Below are 17,513 nucleotides of genomic sequence, written 5' to 3' on the forward strand. Positions count from 1 at the left end.
ACGTGCGTGCCTTTATATGTAGTGTTGTATCAAACAATTTGCTTACAATTGCAAGGTACGGGACCGAAAGACATATGCGACATATGCGTTTGAAGATAAACTGTTGAAGCTTTGCAATCAATGTGATCCAGACGTAATTGTGTGCCATTGGTCATCGATGCTAGTATCGCTAAGTGTGAAAGCTTCGAGATTGCAAGATAGCGTTATCAACTCACCATAGACTATCCAAAAGTGCCAACGACAAGCTTTGGACAATTTCTCGAGGAAAATGTAGACAAATCCACCTTTGGACATCACTTGGACAAGATGTTGTCCAAATGAGGCGAGATGTCCTTTTGGACATGTCGACACGTATTTGTTGTCCAAAAAACCTGTCCAAAGATCAGCCATGGTGTTGCTTTCGACATTTCTTGTCCAATTTGTACATTATTGGGCGAGCGCCACTACGTTTTGGTGTAGGGATAGTAACCTCCTAATAATGGAACTCAATACACGACAAGTGAGCAGAGATAACCTTGTACGAGAGCGGACGTACAATAGAGTAGAACGTATCGGGATACGTTACGTTACAACTGTAATTACGAACTACGTATGAGCTACTACTAGCTCTAGCTTTGCAGCACCTTAGCACACAGGGACAATTGTGTTCGGACCGAAAATTGGGGGACAAGGAAACAATGTGGCACAATGGTCGAGCCACTGGCACAACATTCCTCCCTACCAGGTCCGAACCCAAGAGGACCTCAACGGACAAAAGTATAGACACGGACATAAAAATAAAATCTACATTAATTATTCTACTGACGAAGGAAATTACAATCATCATTCATAACTAGTTCTCTTCTTCAGCTTCTTGGGCATAGGGGAGACTAAGAGGGCTTCGAAATATCGTGGATACGAGCTAATCATAACCAGTGATTACTCTAACCAGAAGAAACGGGCGAAACATCACGCGCCATAATAAGGCGCGCACGCCATAAAAATATGTCACGCACTATGAAACCAGACCATGCAATCATGGCAAGTTAAACTTGAAGTAAGCGTTGGCCAACAGATCATAGAATAAGATAACGATAGGGGATCCATGTAAGAGTAGTCTCAGAGATAGTGTTATGCTATCATAGCACTTGCCGAATATCATAATACACCAGTTATCGTTCACTTCGTTATGGCTCTAGAAACCAGCAACCAGAAGTAAATGACGTCACCAGGGAAGCGGACGGGAGAAGAGGATATCCGCTAAACGGATGATCGTACTCCAGCCCGGGTAGTAAGGGAATAGTGAATGGAAAAGAGGGGGCCCGCAAAACGTAGCTCCGTATTCCATATCATTTTTCCTCCCTACCAGAACTAAGGCCGTCGCCTTAGTTCGTCTCGTGACTACATGCATCACTCAAGGTAGACGAAGAACGGTCAGGTCGTAGTGCAAGTGGAATATAGGTATCAGATGAGAATCGTTCTCGAGGACCAGGAAGAGTACCAGTTCGGGATCTAGTAGTGTACCGAGGTCGGGATAATGGCATAGACACTATGGTAGATTCCCTTACGGGAGCAGACACTTCTTCCTCGGGAACGGACTCGTCTACATCTGAGGCCACATTAGGGACAGTAGAGTCCCGATTAGAAGCAACTGACACTGAGTCTTGCTCGGGAACAGCAGATGACGTTTGAGACGGCGATGATGGAGCAGAACGGGCATCCATCATAGACAAATTAGGGGTCGTGAGGGGCGTTACTTCCGAAACTTGCTCATTGCTAACGTCATTATTAGCAGTGGCCGGTGGACTAGGAATACAAACCGAGTCCGGGGAAGTAAGTTGAACAGACGAACCGACAGGAGTAGAGGCAACCGGAGAGTGGCCTTGAATGTCAGACTGGACACTAGCAGGGCCAATATCCTGAGAGCTTACAGGAGGTGGTTGACTTGTAGTACCACCCGAAAGAACGGACGCCAAGGGAGGGTCAGCAGGTGATAATGCTTGGTGACCAGCAGGAGCTACCACTGATGCTGGACTAGGCGAGGTCGGAACCAACTCGATGGTAGGACCGTTATCATCACGTTGAGCTTCTTGGCGAACTTCTGGAGTTGTAACATACGCAGGAGCAACTTGTGGAGGACCAGTCACCACAACTTGCGGGCGAAACGAGTCAAGTCCTTGCCAATTAGGACGTTGAGGACCAACTTGTAAAGTTGACCGTTGTTCTTCACCAATGAGATTACCCGGACGAACAACAGGTTGTTGAGGCCTTGGTGGTGCAAAGACTGCATCATTTGCACCAATTAATCCTTCGAACCGGACATGGGGTTGCTCTAGGGGAAGTCCATCAGAGGAGACTATGACAGAACCATGAGTACTAGGCGGGGTAGGTTCACGAGGATCACGAGGAGGTGGAGGAAGCTCTTGCATAATCTCCTCGATTTTATCAGGTTGAAGAGGATCAACCTTGATATGATCAACACTTAGAACCTTAACCCGTCTTGTCGGGAGATGAAATAGGCGGACAACTTTAATAGGATCAGTGGAGCCTATGATCTGAGTGATAAACCAGTTAGGCTCCCACATAGGGGAGAGCTTAGTAGGTCTCTGTTGCTTCATCAGCCGTAACAGAACACGGGCACCAACAAAGAATCCTTGCGGGACAAGGTTCTGATCATAATGCCGCTTAGCATTACCCGCTGCTTGAGTAATAGCCATATCGACCTGATCCATTAAGTAAGCACGGACAGCATCAGTATAGGCCTCATAGGTAGCAGGGTCAAACATGAGATCTGTGGCAGCCATTGGCATAGGCAAGAAATCCGAGGGAGGATCACGAGCAAAGATCAACTTATAGGGGCTGAACCCAGTAACCGAGTGTATAGAAGTATTGTAAACCCAGAGTAACGCAGGCAAATGGGAGACCCAATCAGGGATCCCAATATGACGACGTAGCATATCCAGCAACGAACGATTAAATCGCTCTACCAGTCCATTACCTTGAGGATGGTAAACGGATGAGCGGGATCGCTTAATACCCAAAGCTTCCATAACCCGATTAAAGAGGGCAGACTCAAACTGGGCACCTTGATCAGAGTGAATACGGACAGGCGGGCCGAACTTAGAGAAGAGGTTTAAGAGATGAGGTAAAGTCTCTTCTACCGTAGCACGCTCTAACGGGTAAGCTTCAGCCCACTTAGTAAAGTAGTCTTGCAAGACTAACAAATACTTCTTACCGTTAACCGCAGGCGTGATCTCCAAGTAGTCAACAGCCAAAGTATGCCATGGCCTTCCAACCGGTACCGGTACCAAAGGAGATGGAGTCGGACGACCAGCACGGGCAGCAAGACAACCAGGGCACTTCTGTAGGTACTCATTGATATCGACATGCATATTAGGCCAATAAACCACCGGTTTCATATTCTCCAGCATCCGTTTCTCCGCAAAGTGACCCTTCTCATCGTGGAAGTAGGCTACAGCTTCGCCTCTCAACGCAGTAGGAACGATGGCTACACAACGGACGGGAGCAAGTGGGTCTGTCTTCAAAAGGCGAACAAGAACACCTTCACAGACATCCAGGACCGACCAAATACGCCTATAGGGCATATATAGACAAGAAGTGAATTCCTTACGACCCAAAGGAGCATCCACTAAGACTCGATCACGAACTTCACAAACCACATGGTCTTGTTCTTGAGCTTCTCGAAGTTTATCCCATGACCATAACGGACACAAAACCACTGTGGCAATCAGGGGATCCTTAATAGTGTCAGGTAACAAGCCTGACAATTCCGGATCTTCTGCAACCACCACAGAATCTGGAGGAACAACCTCGAGATTTGAACGGACGGGACAAGGCTTAGTAGGAATAGGGGTCTTGGATTCAACTTGCAGTTGTGGTCGGGACAAGGCGTCGGCATTAATATTCTTAACACCTTCTTTGTAACGGACTTCAAAGCGGAAGTTTTGCATAGCCAGCAACCAACGTTCGACTCGTGGGGACTTCGACTTAGCCAACTGTTGTAAGGGCCGATGATCAGAGAATACCGTGACCTTGAACGGAGTATCCAGTAGGTAGTGACGAAATTTTTCCAGCGAACGGACCAATGCATAACCTTCTTTCTCATACGTGTGCCACCGAAGCTGAGCACCCGTAAGAACTTGAGAAAAGAACGCTAGCGGACGATGTTCTTGCTCCAAGACAGAGCCAATAGCAAAGTCACTTGCATCACAACATAACTGGAAGGGGGCGTCAAAGTCAGGGTAGGCGAGAGCGGGCAAACCGGCCAAGGCCGAACGAAGGGCCTCAAAGGAACGCTGTTGGTCTTCTTTCCAATGTAGGCGAATAGTGTCGGGTTGGTCGGCACACAAGCTGACCAGATCCTGCACTGGCTTGGCCATAGCCGTGAAACGTGGAATGAAAGAACGGTAATAGCCAACCAGTCCCATAAACCGTCTCACATCACGAACTGTCTCAGGTAATGGCCATTCCATTATACAACGGACACGATCAGGATCAGGACGCACGCCAAACTTGTCATAGATGTGGCCCAAGTAGGATATCTCCTCCATGGCAAAGTCACATTTAGTAGCACCCAAAGTTACCTTAGCAGCGGACAACCTCTCGAAGACCACACGAAGATGCCGAACATGAGTCTGCATGTCCGGTGAGAAAATCAAAATATCATCAAGATAGATCTTGACGAATGGTAGGTCGCCTAGGATGTCCTCCATGAGTTTCTGGAAAGTAGCTGGAGCATCATGTAGACCAAACGGCATACGCAAAAACTCATAGAGGGGAAAACCATTTCCCGGACAGAAAGCGGTCTTCGGGATGTCAGCAGCAGAGACGGGTACTTGCCAGTAACCAGACTTCAGGTCCAGAGATGTAAAGAAACGGGCACCCTTCAAATCGTCCTGCACGAAGTCAGGCCGAGGAAGGGGGTAAGCGAACATGTGAGACCGACGGTTTAGTTCACGATAGTCCACGCAGATACGGACACCTCCAGTCTTCTTTTTAACGTAGACACAAGGTGAACGCCACGGACTCATACTTGGACGAATAATCCCTTCTCTCAACATATCATCAATCTGGCCTCGTATGTCAGCTTGCCACTTATGAGGTACGCGTCTCGGACGCTGCGCCATCGGCTGCTCATCAAAGGTCTTTATGTCGTGAGTGACCAACGGACAAAACCCGATCGGTCAGATACCGGTAGCTTGGGCAATACAACGTCAGGTTCCTCAGGGCCGGGCAGTAATGGAACCGCATAGTCGTCCAAATTACCACCTATGTCATCATTCTCGAACTCGTCGTAGATCTATTGGTCTCCTGCAGGCCATTGTTCAAAACCAGTATGTCCGCCCTTCTTAGGGTCATCATAAAATTCATACGGATCAGGGGGTTGCAGCAAACAGATAGGAGCCCCAGCGTCAGCGAAAACCCTACGCTGAGCCAGGGAAGGACTTTCATCACCATCACCATCACCAAAACTAAGGTGAGAGTAAAGGTACCATCATCAGAGTATCGGCAAAGAGAGTATAGAGAGCTAGCTCCATTGCCAATCACAACGTCAGGCGGACTTTCACAAGTCCTAGCACAACGGACAGGGTTCTTGGGGACAGTCTCCAAAGAACTTGTGCTAGATTTGAACGGTACCGTCTGAACAGACTCATCGATCATACCAGTAGTCTGGGTAGAAACATTACGAGTACATACACCAAGTGCTTCCCTAGAGCAGATAGTCGGAAGAACGGGTTGTACACCCGCAGAACCAGTAGTTCCAAGCAAGGCGAAGGGCAGCGACACACTCACACTCCTTGCATCAGGTTCCGGTAGAGGTTCACGATACCGACCCAACAGAGGGTCACGAGTACCAACCAAACGGACATAACCTTCGACCATTTGTAAGGACAACCCATAATGCCAAAGGAAGTCGAAGCCCAACAACATATCACAAATTAAATCTTCTACCACATAAACCTTAAATTCAAAACTTACACAATTACTACCGGCCCGCGGCACGAAGTCGGAGTAAACATTACTACCATTGCCTACATTAGGCGAATCATACAACGTTAATCTTACAATGGCAGAGCCTAATAGCAGAATAGGATTGCCGGGATCTGCGGAGCCGGCATGAGTAAGTACAGGTTGTAGTCGAGTACCCTTAGGTAGATTCCTTTTAGGAACAACCGTAATACGAGCACCAGAGTCAATCAGAGCCCTGATAACCGGAGAACGGGCATCTCCAGCATTTACACGGGCAAAAATAAAAGGACCATTAGACTCGCCAAAAGTACAGAAGGATATCGGTGCCGACGACCGGGAGCCGCAATCCGGTCGTCGAATTAGTTTCCCGGCGGAGGGGGCGAACTGCCCTGTAGACCAGCCAAGAAAGTAGTATGCAGTGGGCAATTACGAGCGAAGTGCTCAGTGTTCCCACAAATAGCACAACCAACCGTAAACTTCTTGTGGAAGCACTCCAGAGTTAGATGAGGGCCAGAACAAATACCACATCTACGAACACCTCGTCGTCGTTGTTGGCCATTTTGTACTGCTTGTCTATTAGGTTGGCCTTTTGGCTGTGGATTACCCAAAACGGCGCAAAGTCGATCAAACTGCTCAACTTGTCGCGACTGGGCACCCTCAAAGGCACCAAGTAGCTTGGATAACATCTCGATACTGGCATCTAGCTTAGGTTCTATAGAACGGACAGCATTAATACCAGTCTGATCGCTGTTGTCAACGTAGGCACCCAAAAGGTCACAAACATCGGCAGCACTCCGAGGACGGGCTCGACGAATCTCAGCCTTCGCCGCGCCTGTAGCCAACTTAGATAACTTCTCAACCAAAAGAGTCTCTCTGGCAGGTAGCGAAAGTCGACAATCAGGCTTCAGCAAGTCGTTGTACTCGTTCAAGTATCGTGACAGGGCAGCTGCATAAACCGACAATGGTTGGATGCGATCCCACTGGTAGTTATCAAACCGACTCCAAGCTTCATCAGGCAGTCGACACTTCTCAAAAGTCTTAATGAGAATTGCGTTGTCAGCTTCGTAATTAACCTTAGAGCACTGAGTCTTCCAAACATTAGCAGAGTCACCAGTAAGGAATGCACCCAGGAAACGGGCACGAGCACGATCATCATAGAGATTACCGTAGGTATAGAGCTCATAAGCTTCGAACCAATCACGTATATTGTCCGTTGGCTTATTAGCAAACTTCTCAGGAACGGGCACAAAGAGTCGCTTCGTCCTAACAGGAAGAATAGACTCACTAGAAGCCGTAGATACCACAACCGGAGAGCTTGTTGAAGAGGTCGTCTGGATGTTAGGCATGGCGCTAGAGTTATTAGTCGTTGATGTTGATGTCGTCGCACCAGTCTGTGCCGATGGACCTATACTAGGCACGCTGATCATAGCATCATTATTAGTACTCAAAGTAGCCGAAGGTGCATTAGTGTTCACCACAGGAGGATCCACCTCATCACGGGGAATAGTACCATCATGATCAGTATCGGAATTGTTGTTAACGTTGTCACCAGCCATAACCAAGCAAATGTCGTTGGAGTGAAAGTTGTCGAATAGAACAAGGAGCTGCTACCAAATTATGTAGGGATAGTAACCTCCTAATAATGGAACTCAATACACGACAAGTGAGCAGAGATAACCTTGTACGAGAGCGGACGTACAATAGAGTAGAACGTATCGGGATACGTTACGTTACAACTGTAATTACGAACTACGTATGAGCTACTACTAGCTCTAGCTTTGCAGCACCTTAGCACGCAGGGACAATTGTGTTCGGACCGAAAATTGGGGGACAAGGAAACAATGTGGCACAATGGTCGAGCCACTGGCACAACATTGGGTTGTCGAAACATGGCCCATGGGTTGAGTATTGACACCTTGTCAACTGTTATACTTTGGACAAGAAAGTTGATGTGTCCAAAGGAGCGCTTACGAGTTGATGTATTGCATATTTAGTTAATTATAATATTTCATATCTTTAGGGTTATACAATACAGGCCATATATGATGAGGTATTTTACATCGACTTGAATTAAAACACTAGCGGAACGGGGAGGATGTTGCTACACCGAAGGGAAAGAGCCAGGTTCAATTCTCGGCAACGGTAATTACTATCACTACTACCCAAAATATATGCAGGAGAGATCGTTCACACACGTTAAGGTAAATGAGTGTTAAAATTGACGAAGTATTCACAAAATGAATTTCAAGTTCATAGATACTTCCAACACAATATTGTGATACCAGTTTAATACTATTAAATTAATAGTGCTATCCATGTGTTAGCTAGCTGCCTTGACTAATAGCTAACGTCTTTCAACAAGAAATAAGTCTCAAGTTCTGCATGGTGAATAAGGGAACCGTCGATGTCTGGGCTTGTCGATGCTAGTGCCTTGGACGTTGGCGTTTCTGCGCATTCATGAGATATTTGTCCGCCCGGGACATCGACGGCAGGAGAGTGTGCAATCGTGCGTAGCGATACTCTAGAGTCTAGATGATAGGTCAATTTATTGGGCAAGGTTAAAGTGTGGCGCATAGTATCACAACCTGAGGTTGTGTTACTATGGCAGAAGTATCTGTAGGTTCGGACTGTTCAACGGTTGATCAGTTGTTCATGATAGCGAGGACTCTTTATCGGTTCAAGTACCAGTTGATACGAAGAACGACAGCGATGACGTGAGGCCCCGGGAGATTGACGAACATAACAAATAGATCTCAGCCCGACTAATGAACGGTTCATAATGAGCCTACTGGTCATAGCTAACATCCAATGATCGATCATCTCATCGGTAAAGCGTCCAGGATGCTGGTCCTTCAACCAACTCGTAAATCTTCATCACCAGAGAGCTTCATAAGGGTATAAAAAGTCATAAAAAGTATCTCCGGAAGTACATACTAATCTTCAGACGTATGTCAGCTCCAATCTATACGGATTTAGAAGTATTTCAATCCCCTTCTTTGTAGACGAGAAAGTCGCCAAGTCGCCCACCTCCGCATCTTCGCCCCATTTGGGGCACTTATCTTGGAAGTCATCAAATAAGTCTAAGTACTCCTCGTATTCCTTGTCCAAATTCAATTTCCCTGCGTTATCTCCTTGTTCTAGGTAAGAGAACTTATAGGTAGATTTCTTCTTCGAACCGCAGGAAAAAGTGATGACGACTTTCTTAGAAGAGATAACGTATGATATCCTCAATTCTTCTTTAGATAATTTCCCATTATATTCATATCTTCCACTTAGGATCCCTTCGGTGCCCGGGATAGACAAAGCTGATAAGTAGAAGACTATGAGTGCAGCTGCGGCGGATCTCATGGCCGGGAACTAAGCGAGCCTGAATATCTGTCAAAAAGTAAACAGAAGTCATCACTCGATGCTGTCCACAGCCGGCTTGGCGAATTTTCTCACAAACAACGTGACAATACTTTTTGGGCGGTTGGCCTGGTTTTAGCTACGGGAAGATCGATCAATTCACGTGTGCATGCCAACTTGCACACAGCCTTGTGCGTCACCTTCACACATCAATCACAGCAACCTGACGTGATCCAGGACGGATATCCCCCAGGAGAGAGAATAGCTCCCTCCTGGGGAATATTCGAAAAATCCTGAGGTTATATAGTGGAGAGTGGATTCATTTTTTCACGGAAGTGGTGCAATTCTCACGGAGGATTCACGTTCGCCCTTGAAACTCTGCGTGCACAAGTTTAATCGTCACTGTGCGGACGTCTCTACCTGTCCCCGTTTGTCTCTGGCGTACAGCTCGCAGTATCTTTAAGCTGTGACGCTAGTTGATTCGTGAGTATTTCATAGTATTATTAGAACTCCTATATTGGTTACCTCGGCTCTATTCGGGTCAGTGTTAACTTAATCTAGTGGGTTTGGCATATTTGGTACCCGATGCTTCAGAATAACACCATTAAACGTTTATTTGATGAGTGTCTACCTATTAGCTTCAAGTTGGGTGGGTTGGAAGAAGATTTTGCGGCGATTGAAGCTGCTACTACTTCTGCTCAACATTCTAAAGCTGTGAACGCCTTGATTGTTGCTATTGATGATAATCTTGGGTCTATAGATGAGAAGGAGTCCCAGAGCTCTATCGCCGATCGTATGAAGCAATGCTTTGGTTGGGCTGTGTTCGTGGTGGAAAGCTTGGCTCCTGGTTTCGATGCTATGTGTGAGTTAACAATTCTACTAGCTGTACGCCTTTTGCAACGACGTGCTGGTATCTCTCGTTTTCCAGTTGGACTTGACCTTCCGAATGCTCGTGAAGTACAATTAGAATATGTGCGAGTTCGCGCCTTATCTGATAGTGGTTCCGACGAAAAGTTAGTTTCTTCGAAGGATTCTAGGGCAATTAAATTGGCCTATGAGTTGCCTCCACCGGCTGTTTTTAAACCCGATGATCGGACCTTTCCCTACCATTTATGGAAGAAGGATATGAAGCTACAGTTGGCGGCTATGCGGTTGCAGGGTGTAACAGCTCTCCACTATGTTCTTCGCGCTGTATGTGATTCAGTTCGTCGAGAGCTTTGGGGTATTATCCAATCTCCAGAATGTATTTCCACATCGATAGAAGTCGTTCTGGAGAAGATTTTTTCTACGTTGGATACTCGGTTTGGTAAAAGTCGGTTTATTTCGGATGCCCTACGTAGATGGCATTCGTTTACTCATAAAAAACCTCAGTCAATATGTGCTTTTTTGGCTACCTTTGATAAGGAGAAGTCGTTTTATGAGAGTGCTACTGGTCGCACTCTAGAAGAGGTTGATTTGGTTGCGAGACTATTGGATGCTGTAGACCCAACTTTAGCATTAAAGCTGCAAGAGTCTCATGGTAGCCGTGTCCGTTCTTTGTCTTTGGAAGAGATCAAGTCTGATCTGATTTTCTTTGAAGACTTAACGAAGAAAGCAGCCGGTTTATCTTCTCCTTCCATCTCTTCTTCAACGACTGCGGTGAGTGGTAATCGACAGGATGGTAGCCGTAAGCATTCTACGAAGTCTTCTTTGAAGCAGGAGAACCCTAAACAGAAGGATGTTGATCAGTCTACTACGGTTTCTTCAAAGAAAGTTATACCTCGTGGTCGATGTTATCGCTGTTTTGGTGAAAATCATAATGCCAATAAATGTGAAGCTGGGGCTATCGCCGAATATTCTTCGAGATGCCGTAATTGTGGCAACTATCATGCTACCGATGCTTGTAGTCTTAACCCTGACGATTTAGTTTGTGGTTATTGTGCTGGTAAAGGCCATCGATCATCAGTTTGTACTGCTACTCGTTCTGGTAAAGGTCAGCAACAACAAGATGTTCATGTGGTAGATGTGGCTAGTAAGCTTCCAATCTCTACGTCTGTCCCCTTTTCACCCTGTACTGTCGACCTTTTCCTTTCTGGGAAAAAGCTGTCGTGCTTAGTGGATACTGGGGCGGACGTTAGTCTGATTGATTCGTCTCTGCTCCCCGAGCTGGTTGGCATAAAACGTTTCCCGGTCAGTACAATTGTTCTGAGCGGGATTGCAACTTCAGGCATCGAAGCACGAGAGGAGGTTTTGATCCCAGTTTCGGATTCTCTAGGGCAGAGTATTATTCTCCCTTTCCTCTCTGTGAATCGCGCTCGGCCTTCAGTTCTGCTTGGTCGGAATGGCATTGCGATGTTGCAAGCTGCCGGTATGATCATGCTCACGAGTCTTCTTGCTGCGAGTGGTACTTCCTCCGGAGATATGATCAAGATGTGTTCTGATCGATATCAAGAAGCAGAATGCCCTTCTTTCCTTTGCCCTTCGACTGCATTGGATAGCGGCTCCCTGCCGGTGTCAACGAATTTTGTGCAATCTATTGGTCAAGGTGAGACTTCGGATATCAATGCTTCGCTTCTTCTATGGCATAAATCGGATGCCGCTCTCGGAGATTTCTCCGAGTCTTCAGTACCTCATGAGGGTGATTTTGTTGCACTTCCATCGCGCGATTTGGGTGTGAAGGTTACTATGCCAATCTCAGTTCCACCTCTTATTTTTCCCACTGAGGGGTGTTATCGAGTCCATCACAGTGAGGTGACCATTAATTGCATGGTGAAGACCATTGACCAACTTGTCAGTGATCTTGGTAAGAAGTCTATTCCTGTGGAGAATGCGCCTGGGTATGAATTGTTCATCTCTCGTTGTGATACAGGTGATGCTCTGGATACTCCGGAACAACGTTATAAGTTCGAGATTGACTGGCCCATGGAGCCCTCTGCTAAAGCTTCATGGGACTCGACTCGTATGATGAATTCCTTGGAATCTTCCGAGAAGGCTCTCTTGAAGAAGGAGACTGATATGTATCTCTCTAATGGGTGGTGGACTCCAGATGATGGTGCTCGTCCGAAAGGTATGGCGGAGGGGACTGCCTTTCCAATTCGCCAATTACTAAAGCCGACCCCTATTAGGCCAGTCCTGGACTTTAGGATTCCTAATAGGGGATCACCTCCGGCTAGTTCGCGAGTGAATAGTACTTTCGAGTGTCATCGTTTGCTGCTTTCAGCCTTGAGGCCTGGTTATGTGGTACGCCAATTGGATCTTCGAAAAGCTTTTTTGAAGATCCATATCCGTCATGATGTCCGGGTCCGGTTTGGTTCTGCTGTATATCGAACACGTCGCTTGTGTTTTGGCCTCTCATGTGGACCGTCTTCCCTGGAGACTAGTATTAATGTTATCCTCTCACTGGTTGACTGTGGTGGCGTCAGTATAGTGAGACTACTTGACGACATTCTGTTGGTGGGTCTACCATCAGAAGTTGCGTCAGTAGAGAGTGCTTTGAGTATCGTATTTTCCCTTTTTGGGTTTGATGCCCCCTCAGAGAAACGGGCAACTTGGGAGAGTGCCAGTGAGAATGCCTCAGGCTCGAAGTGGCTTGGTTTTCTTTGGTGGTGGGATGGTCTAAGCCTCGAGGTTGAGCGGCCTTCTATAGAATTCGACCCTGCCGCTGTGACTTCGAAGAGACAATGTTCCCAGTATGCTGGATGGTTCCGTGATGGCCTACGATACTGGAACGATACTCTAGCTCGCGGTCATGCCGATAAAGTGCGGTCTTATTCGGGTAAGATTACATCTTGGGATCAGCCCTTGGATGCCAAGACTCTAAAGGTGTGTCGACTCCATCTCCAAAAGGCATTGTATTATTGGAATATTGATCGTCGTATGAAGGTCCCGTTGCCGTTGGCTTGCGAGAATCTTTTTGTTTTCTGTGATGCCTCGGCAGGTGGTTATGGGATGGTCTTTTCTTTAACTCCTTCGATAACATCTACTTCGAGAATTTGGTATGCTGAGTGCAAGTGCTTTCCGAAGAATGCCTGGCATGCAAATCGTCGTGAAACATTTTGTCTGGCGAAGACGTGTCAGCAAATACTCTTGTTTGTTGAAGCAGGCTTCCTTCCTTCGTTGAAAAAGGTTTTAATCTCTACCGATAGCACTGTGGCGAAGACTATCGGACTCCCTAAGATTAAGTCAAATCGTGGTATTGATTATGTAGTTCTACGTCGACTACATGAGACGGTTCGAGAGCTGATGGTGTCTTTACGTAACCTTAATTTGACGGTTGATATTGAACATATTCCTGGTCGACTCAATGTATCGGCAGACCGGCTTTCTAGACTACATGAAGACATTTCTGTGACTGTTGCTCATATTGGTGTATCCAATGCTTCAATCTTGGAGCCTCTGGATATCGATGAGGTTAGGAAGATTCAACAAGCGGACCCTCTTATTAAAGGAGTCGTTTGTAAGTTGCAGGCTAATGATATTGTATCAATGACCCCAGCTGAGAAGGGCTTGTCATATGGTTGTTACGTGTCTGACGGCATTTTGAAGCGAGGATGTGATCGAGGACCCACAGGTGATTTTTATTCTCAGTTCGTCCTTCCGAGTGGTCATCCGCGTTGCCGTAAGCTAGTTGAAGATACTCATCATCAACTACAGCATGGTGGTAGTCTTTTAGTCCATAATCAACTACGTCGGCTTGTATGGTTCCCGAAGATGCGTCGTCTTATATCTATGTGGGTTCGTTCTTGTCGAGCTTGTCAGCTGAGTACTGGTGGTGGTGGTCATCAAAATCAGACTAAACGTTTTGACCAACCTCCAGGTCCTTGGCAAACAATCGGTTTGGACCTTTATGGACCATTACCTTGCTCATCATCGGGGGCGCGCTATATACTCAGTGCTACTTGTTTATTAACTCGTTACACTGAATTGGTGAGTCTCAGATCAGCATGTGCTGAAGATGTGAGTAGAGGTATTCTTCTGATTTGTGCCCGCTGGGGGTATCCGTCGGATGTGAAAGTTGCTCAGAGGACGGCCATACATGATAATGGTAGTCAGTTGCTTACTGAGACCGTTCAGGCGGCACTCCAATCATGGGGTTTTCGGAGTCGTACGATTATGTCCAGGTCCCCATGGGTTGGAGGATCTTATGAGGTTCGCCATCGGTCCATAGCAGCTGCTTTGCGTAGCTTATCTGTTGAATCGTCAGCTTCACAGTGGCATCTGGATGTACCCCTGATACAACTTCGTTTGAATCTTCAGATTGATGAAGATACTGGCTTTACTCCTCATTCTTTGGTCTTTGGTTATGATGCTTGCTTCCCTCTGGATCTGGCTCTGCTGACCCCTCAGTCCGAGTTGAGCAATCGTTTAGGTAAAAGCGAGCTCTCCTCTGATACCGTTAAGAAGATATTGCAGTCGTTTGCTGAAAGACGACGTAAGATCCATGAGTTATGGGCAGAAGCTTGGGAAAGGAACCGTGCTGCTTATGCCAAGAAGCTTCAACAGCCAGCTGTTCCAAGTTCTTATAATTTTAATGAGGGTGACTTGGTTTTGGTCCGAAATCCTAGGAAGACCAAGCTGGACAACCTTTGGAGAGGGCCTTATGTGGTGAGAAGAGTACTTGGATCAGCCACTTATGATGTTGACACAGGCAGCTCTAAGATTCCCTATGTTCAGCATCAACGTAACTTGAAGCCTTGGCTCGGGGAGGACGGGGATACAGTTAATAGTAGTCCTGTTGGTCCGGTTTGTGATTGTTATGGCAACGATATCAAGGTCGAAGCTTTTTATGGATTACCCAATCGACTATTTGGACATCCGATTAGTCTTAAGGAACTCCAAGTGTTTCGACTTTCTGGAGCCAATATTATCGAGCCGGTTATTGATGTGAATGGAGACCCTATGACTGTCTTTATTGAGCAGCCTTAATTCCCCCTTGGTATGCTGAGAACGAGGTCGGAACTTAAGAGGTTGAAGTGTTGGCTGAATTCGATTGAAGCCTGATAGTCTTGTCCCCATTGATGTGATTCGTTTTTGCATAGATTATTATCCTTATTATAATATGATGGTGCTCAACAGTTTGAGCACGCTTGGGGAGGACGGATGTGCCGGACCGTCTCTACCCTGTCCCCGTTGTGTCTCTGGCGTACAGCTCGCAGTATCTTTAAGCTGTGACGCTAGTTGATTCGTGAGTATTTCATAGTATTATTAGAACTCCTATATTGGTTACCTCGGCTCTATTCGGGTCAGTGTTAACTTAATCTAGTGGGTTTGGCATATCACTGTGACGACGTCGCGGAGTTAGGATTTGCACCTGCACAACTGCCTGCAACGGCGTAACCTTCTCGACTGAACGCAACCAAGTATCCGAGATTGTAGCTAATGTCTAACGATTGATGGTCTTAGTAATGAGACCAACACCTATTTGCTGATAATCGGCCCGATCTCTTCGATGGCAATGCTGAGTTAGGTACTCAGTGGGCACGAATGCTTTGCGTGAGTGTCACGCATACGGTGACACGGTATGCGTGCCCCTGATGCGTGGCGCAAATTCGATGCGCGCAAGTGTCGGAACTTCTAACGATTCATTGGAGTCTAAAGTGAGCTCACAATACACACAAGATATACATGGGGCAAGCCTCGGCCCCCATTGGGCCCCCCCAACGAGCGGCCGCCACCCCGTTATAGCTGTAACTTATCAACTACGCTATTTGGTGCAATGAGTAAATACCAAGGTGATGTGGGGCTTGTTTGGTGGGAAACCTCAGTCTGTCAGGTTCGTAAGCTCCTCACTCTCAGTATCTTTGTATATCGATCGCCTTAATCTGTAACCGTGAAAGCATCACATTCCCCATTACCCCACGGTTGCCATTCTCTGTAGTATTATATCTGCTATTGGATATACACTGCTGGTCTCTGGAAAACCTCTATCTGTACTCTTCAAAATTAGAAGAGTAGATCACTAGGCATCTCTTGTGAGTCCAAGTTCTACCACAGAGCTCAAGAATTCAATGGTATGAGGTCCCTGAGTGGTCCCTGGAGATAGAGTGACCACGTTGGGGAAACACCGATGAAATGAAACGGAATAGATCAACAGGAGATATCTACTATTCACGGAGATAATACATAGAAAGTTAACAGTAGCATGACAGCTCTCCGTAGCAGTGCTCGTTCGGCCGTTACATTGCACTTTCGGATCACCTATAATAGACTGTTCTCCGATCTTCCGCCCAACCTGGCTATGTGATGTGGCACCTCTGATGTGGCACCTCATATGATATGGCGACTTAACAACAACAAAGCATTTCCCTTGAGTGACTATCAATAAGAGCGCTAACTTGGGCATGTGAGGTTCAAATTGCCATGAACATTCCGTTGAATGCGAATCCTGCATCGTGCGAACTCAGTGTGAATTCGATGAGAAACCATTTGTGAGGTTCGGCAGCGCCGAGGTAGTACTATCGACTCTGGTAAGTCCGCCTCACAAGTAGGTGGCACCTACTAGGTGCCTTTTCCCATGATCGAACATCATCGACGGAGGTTTTCGCTGCACGCCCTGAGAGACGGGCAATCCGGTAGCTCGAGCGGGACGAAATTTCCTTTGCATTCCGCTGTTGAGCACTCGCCGAGTATGCGCCACTGGTTGTAACTCTGATCCGTCAGAGCAGTTGATTTCGTCCTTCGCTCGATCGATCTATGGGGCTCTATCGGAGCCTTCTAGTGGAGGGCTTGGAAACACAATGTTGGCCTTCCACTTTGATCACGCCTATTCAGCGTCGAACGTTATCTTCCAAATGTCGGTTAAGCAACTCGTCATCAGTGCGGCATCTGCTGCCGTTATGTTTTCGAGTCTGACACTCTGTAGTACAATGAGGACTGCTGTCTTGCCCACCCTGTTCGTGGTAAGGACGTCAATTGGAGATCCCCGAGGGCGTTTATGGAATCATCGAGGGACACGCCTGTTAGAAAGTTAGATCTTACTTTACTTCTGCTCAGGAGTGGGAGTAGTTCTTTTCCCTCAGAGCTACCCGCCGGTGAGAAAGGAGACAATCGATAACAAGACGATGACACTAAATTGCTATTATAGGACTTCTAGACCGGGCGATCCAAACCATGCAGCTCTGAACGTCAAGGTCACCGGTAATCGCATACGAACGAGATCGATCACTTGCCCTACTACGCATGCTCGTGAAGCGTTCACAGCATCGTAAGATATGCATGAT

The 17,513-nt window shown here is 46.8% G+C and overlaps 5 protein-coding genes across 5 annotated transcripts in view; 3 read left to right on the plus strand and 2 right to left on the minus strand.

Moving 5' to 3' along the window:
• Nucleotides 1-1,364: 1,364 nt before the first annotated feature.
• Nucleotides 1,365-5,030, minus strand: Pmar_PMAR004229 (retrovirus polyprotein, putative; the record flags this gene model as incomplete). Its single annotated transcript, XM_002768591.1, has 1 exon — nucleotides 1,365-5,030. One exon carries the CDS (start codon nucleotides 5,028-5,030, stop codon nucleotides 1,365-1,367), a length of 3,666 nt encoding a protein of 1,221 aa, XP_002768637.1.
• Nucleotides 5,031-5,299: 269 nt separating this feature from the next.
• On the minus strand, nucleotides 5,300-7,526 carry Pmar_PMAR004230 (hypothetical protein; the record flags this gene model as incomplete). Its single annotated transcript, XM_002768592.1, has 5 exons — nucleotides 5,300-5,428; nucleotides 5,467-5,961; nucleotides 6,037-6,104; nucleotides 6,147-6,359; nucleotides 6,401-7,526. 5 exons carry the CDS (start codon nucleotides 7,524-7,526, stop codon nucleotides 5,300-5,302), a joined length of 2,031 nt encoding a protein of 676 aa, XP_002768638.1.
• A 2,374-nt stretch (nucleotides 7,527-9,900) lies between these two features.
• On the plus strand, nucleotides 9,901-12,568 carry Pmar_PMAR004231 (hypothetical protein; the record flags this gene model as incomplete). Its single annotated transcript, XM_002768593.1, has 2 exons — nucleotides 9,901-12,361; nucleotides 12,522-12,568. The coding sequence occupies 2 exons, from the start codon at nucleotides 9,901-9,903 to the stop codon at nucleotides 12,566-12,568; spliced, it is 2,508 nt and encodes an 835-aa protein (XP_002768639.1).
• Nucleotides 12,569-14,406: 1,838 nt separating this feature from the next.
• Nucleotides 14,407-15,219, plus strand: Pmar_PMAR004232 (hypothetical protein; the record flags this gene model as incomplete). The annotated part of the gene is made up of 1 exon (XM_002768594.1): nucleotides 14,407-15,219. One exon carries the CDS (start codon nucleotides 14,407-14,409, stop codon nucleotides 15,217-15,219), a length of 813 nt encoding a protein of 270 aa, XP_002768640.1.
• Nucleotides 15,220-16,009: 790 nt separating this feature from the next.
• Nucleotides 16,010-17,513, plus strand: part of Pmar_PMAR004233 (hypothetical protein) — a gene marked incomplete at both ends in the record, with an annotated part of 1,810 nt that continues 306 nt past the window's right edge. Inside the window, 3 exons of the mRNA XM_002768595.1 lie at nucleotides 16,010-16,025; nucleotides 16,642-16,742; nucleotides 17,313-17,430. Coding sequence (XP_002768641.1) covers nucleotides 16,010-16,025; nucleotides 16,642-16,742; nucleotides 17,313-17,430 — 235 coding nt within the window. The remainder of the gene's footprint in view (nucleotides 16,026-16,641; nucleotides 16,743-17,312; nucleotides 17,431-17,513) is intronic.

Source organism: Perkinsus marinus (genome assembly GCF_000006405.1).
Source record: "Perkinsus marinus ATCC 50983 genomic scaffold scf_1104296967842, whole genome shotgun sequence".
NCBI classification, from domain to species: Eukaryota; Perkinsozoa; order Perkinsida; family Perkinsidae; genus Perkinsus; species Perkinsus marinus.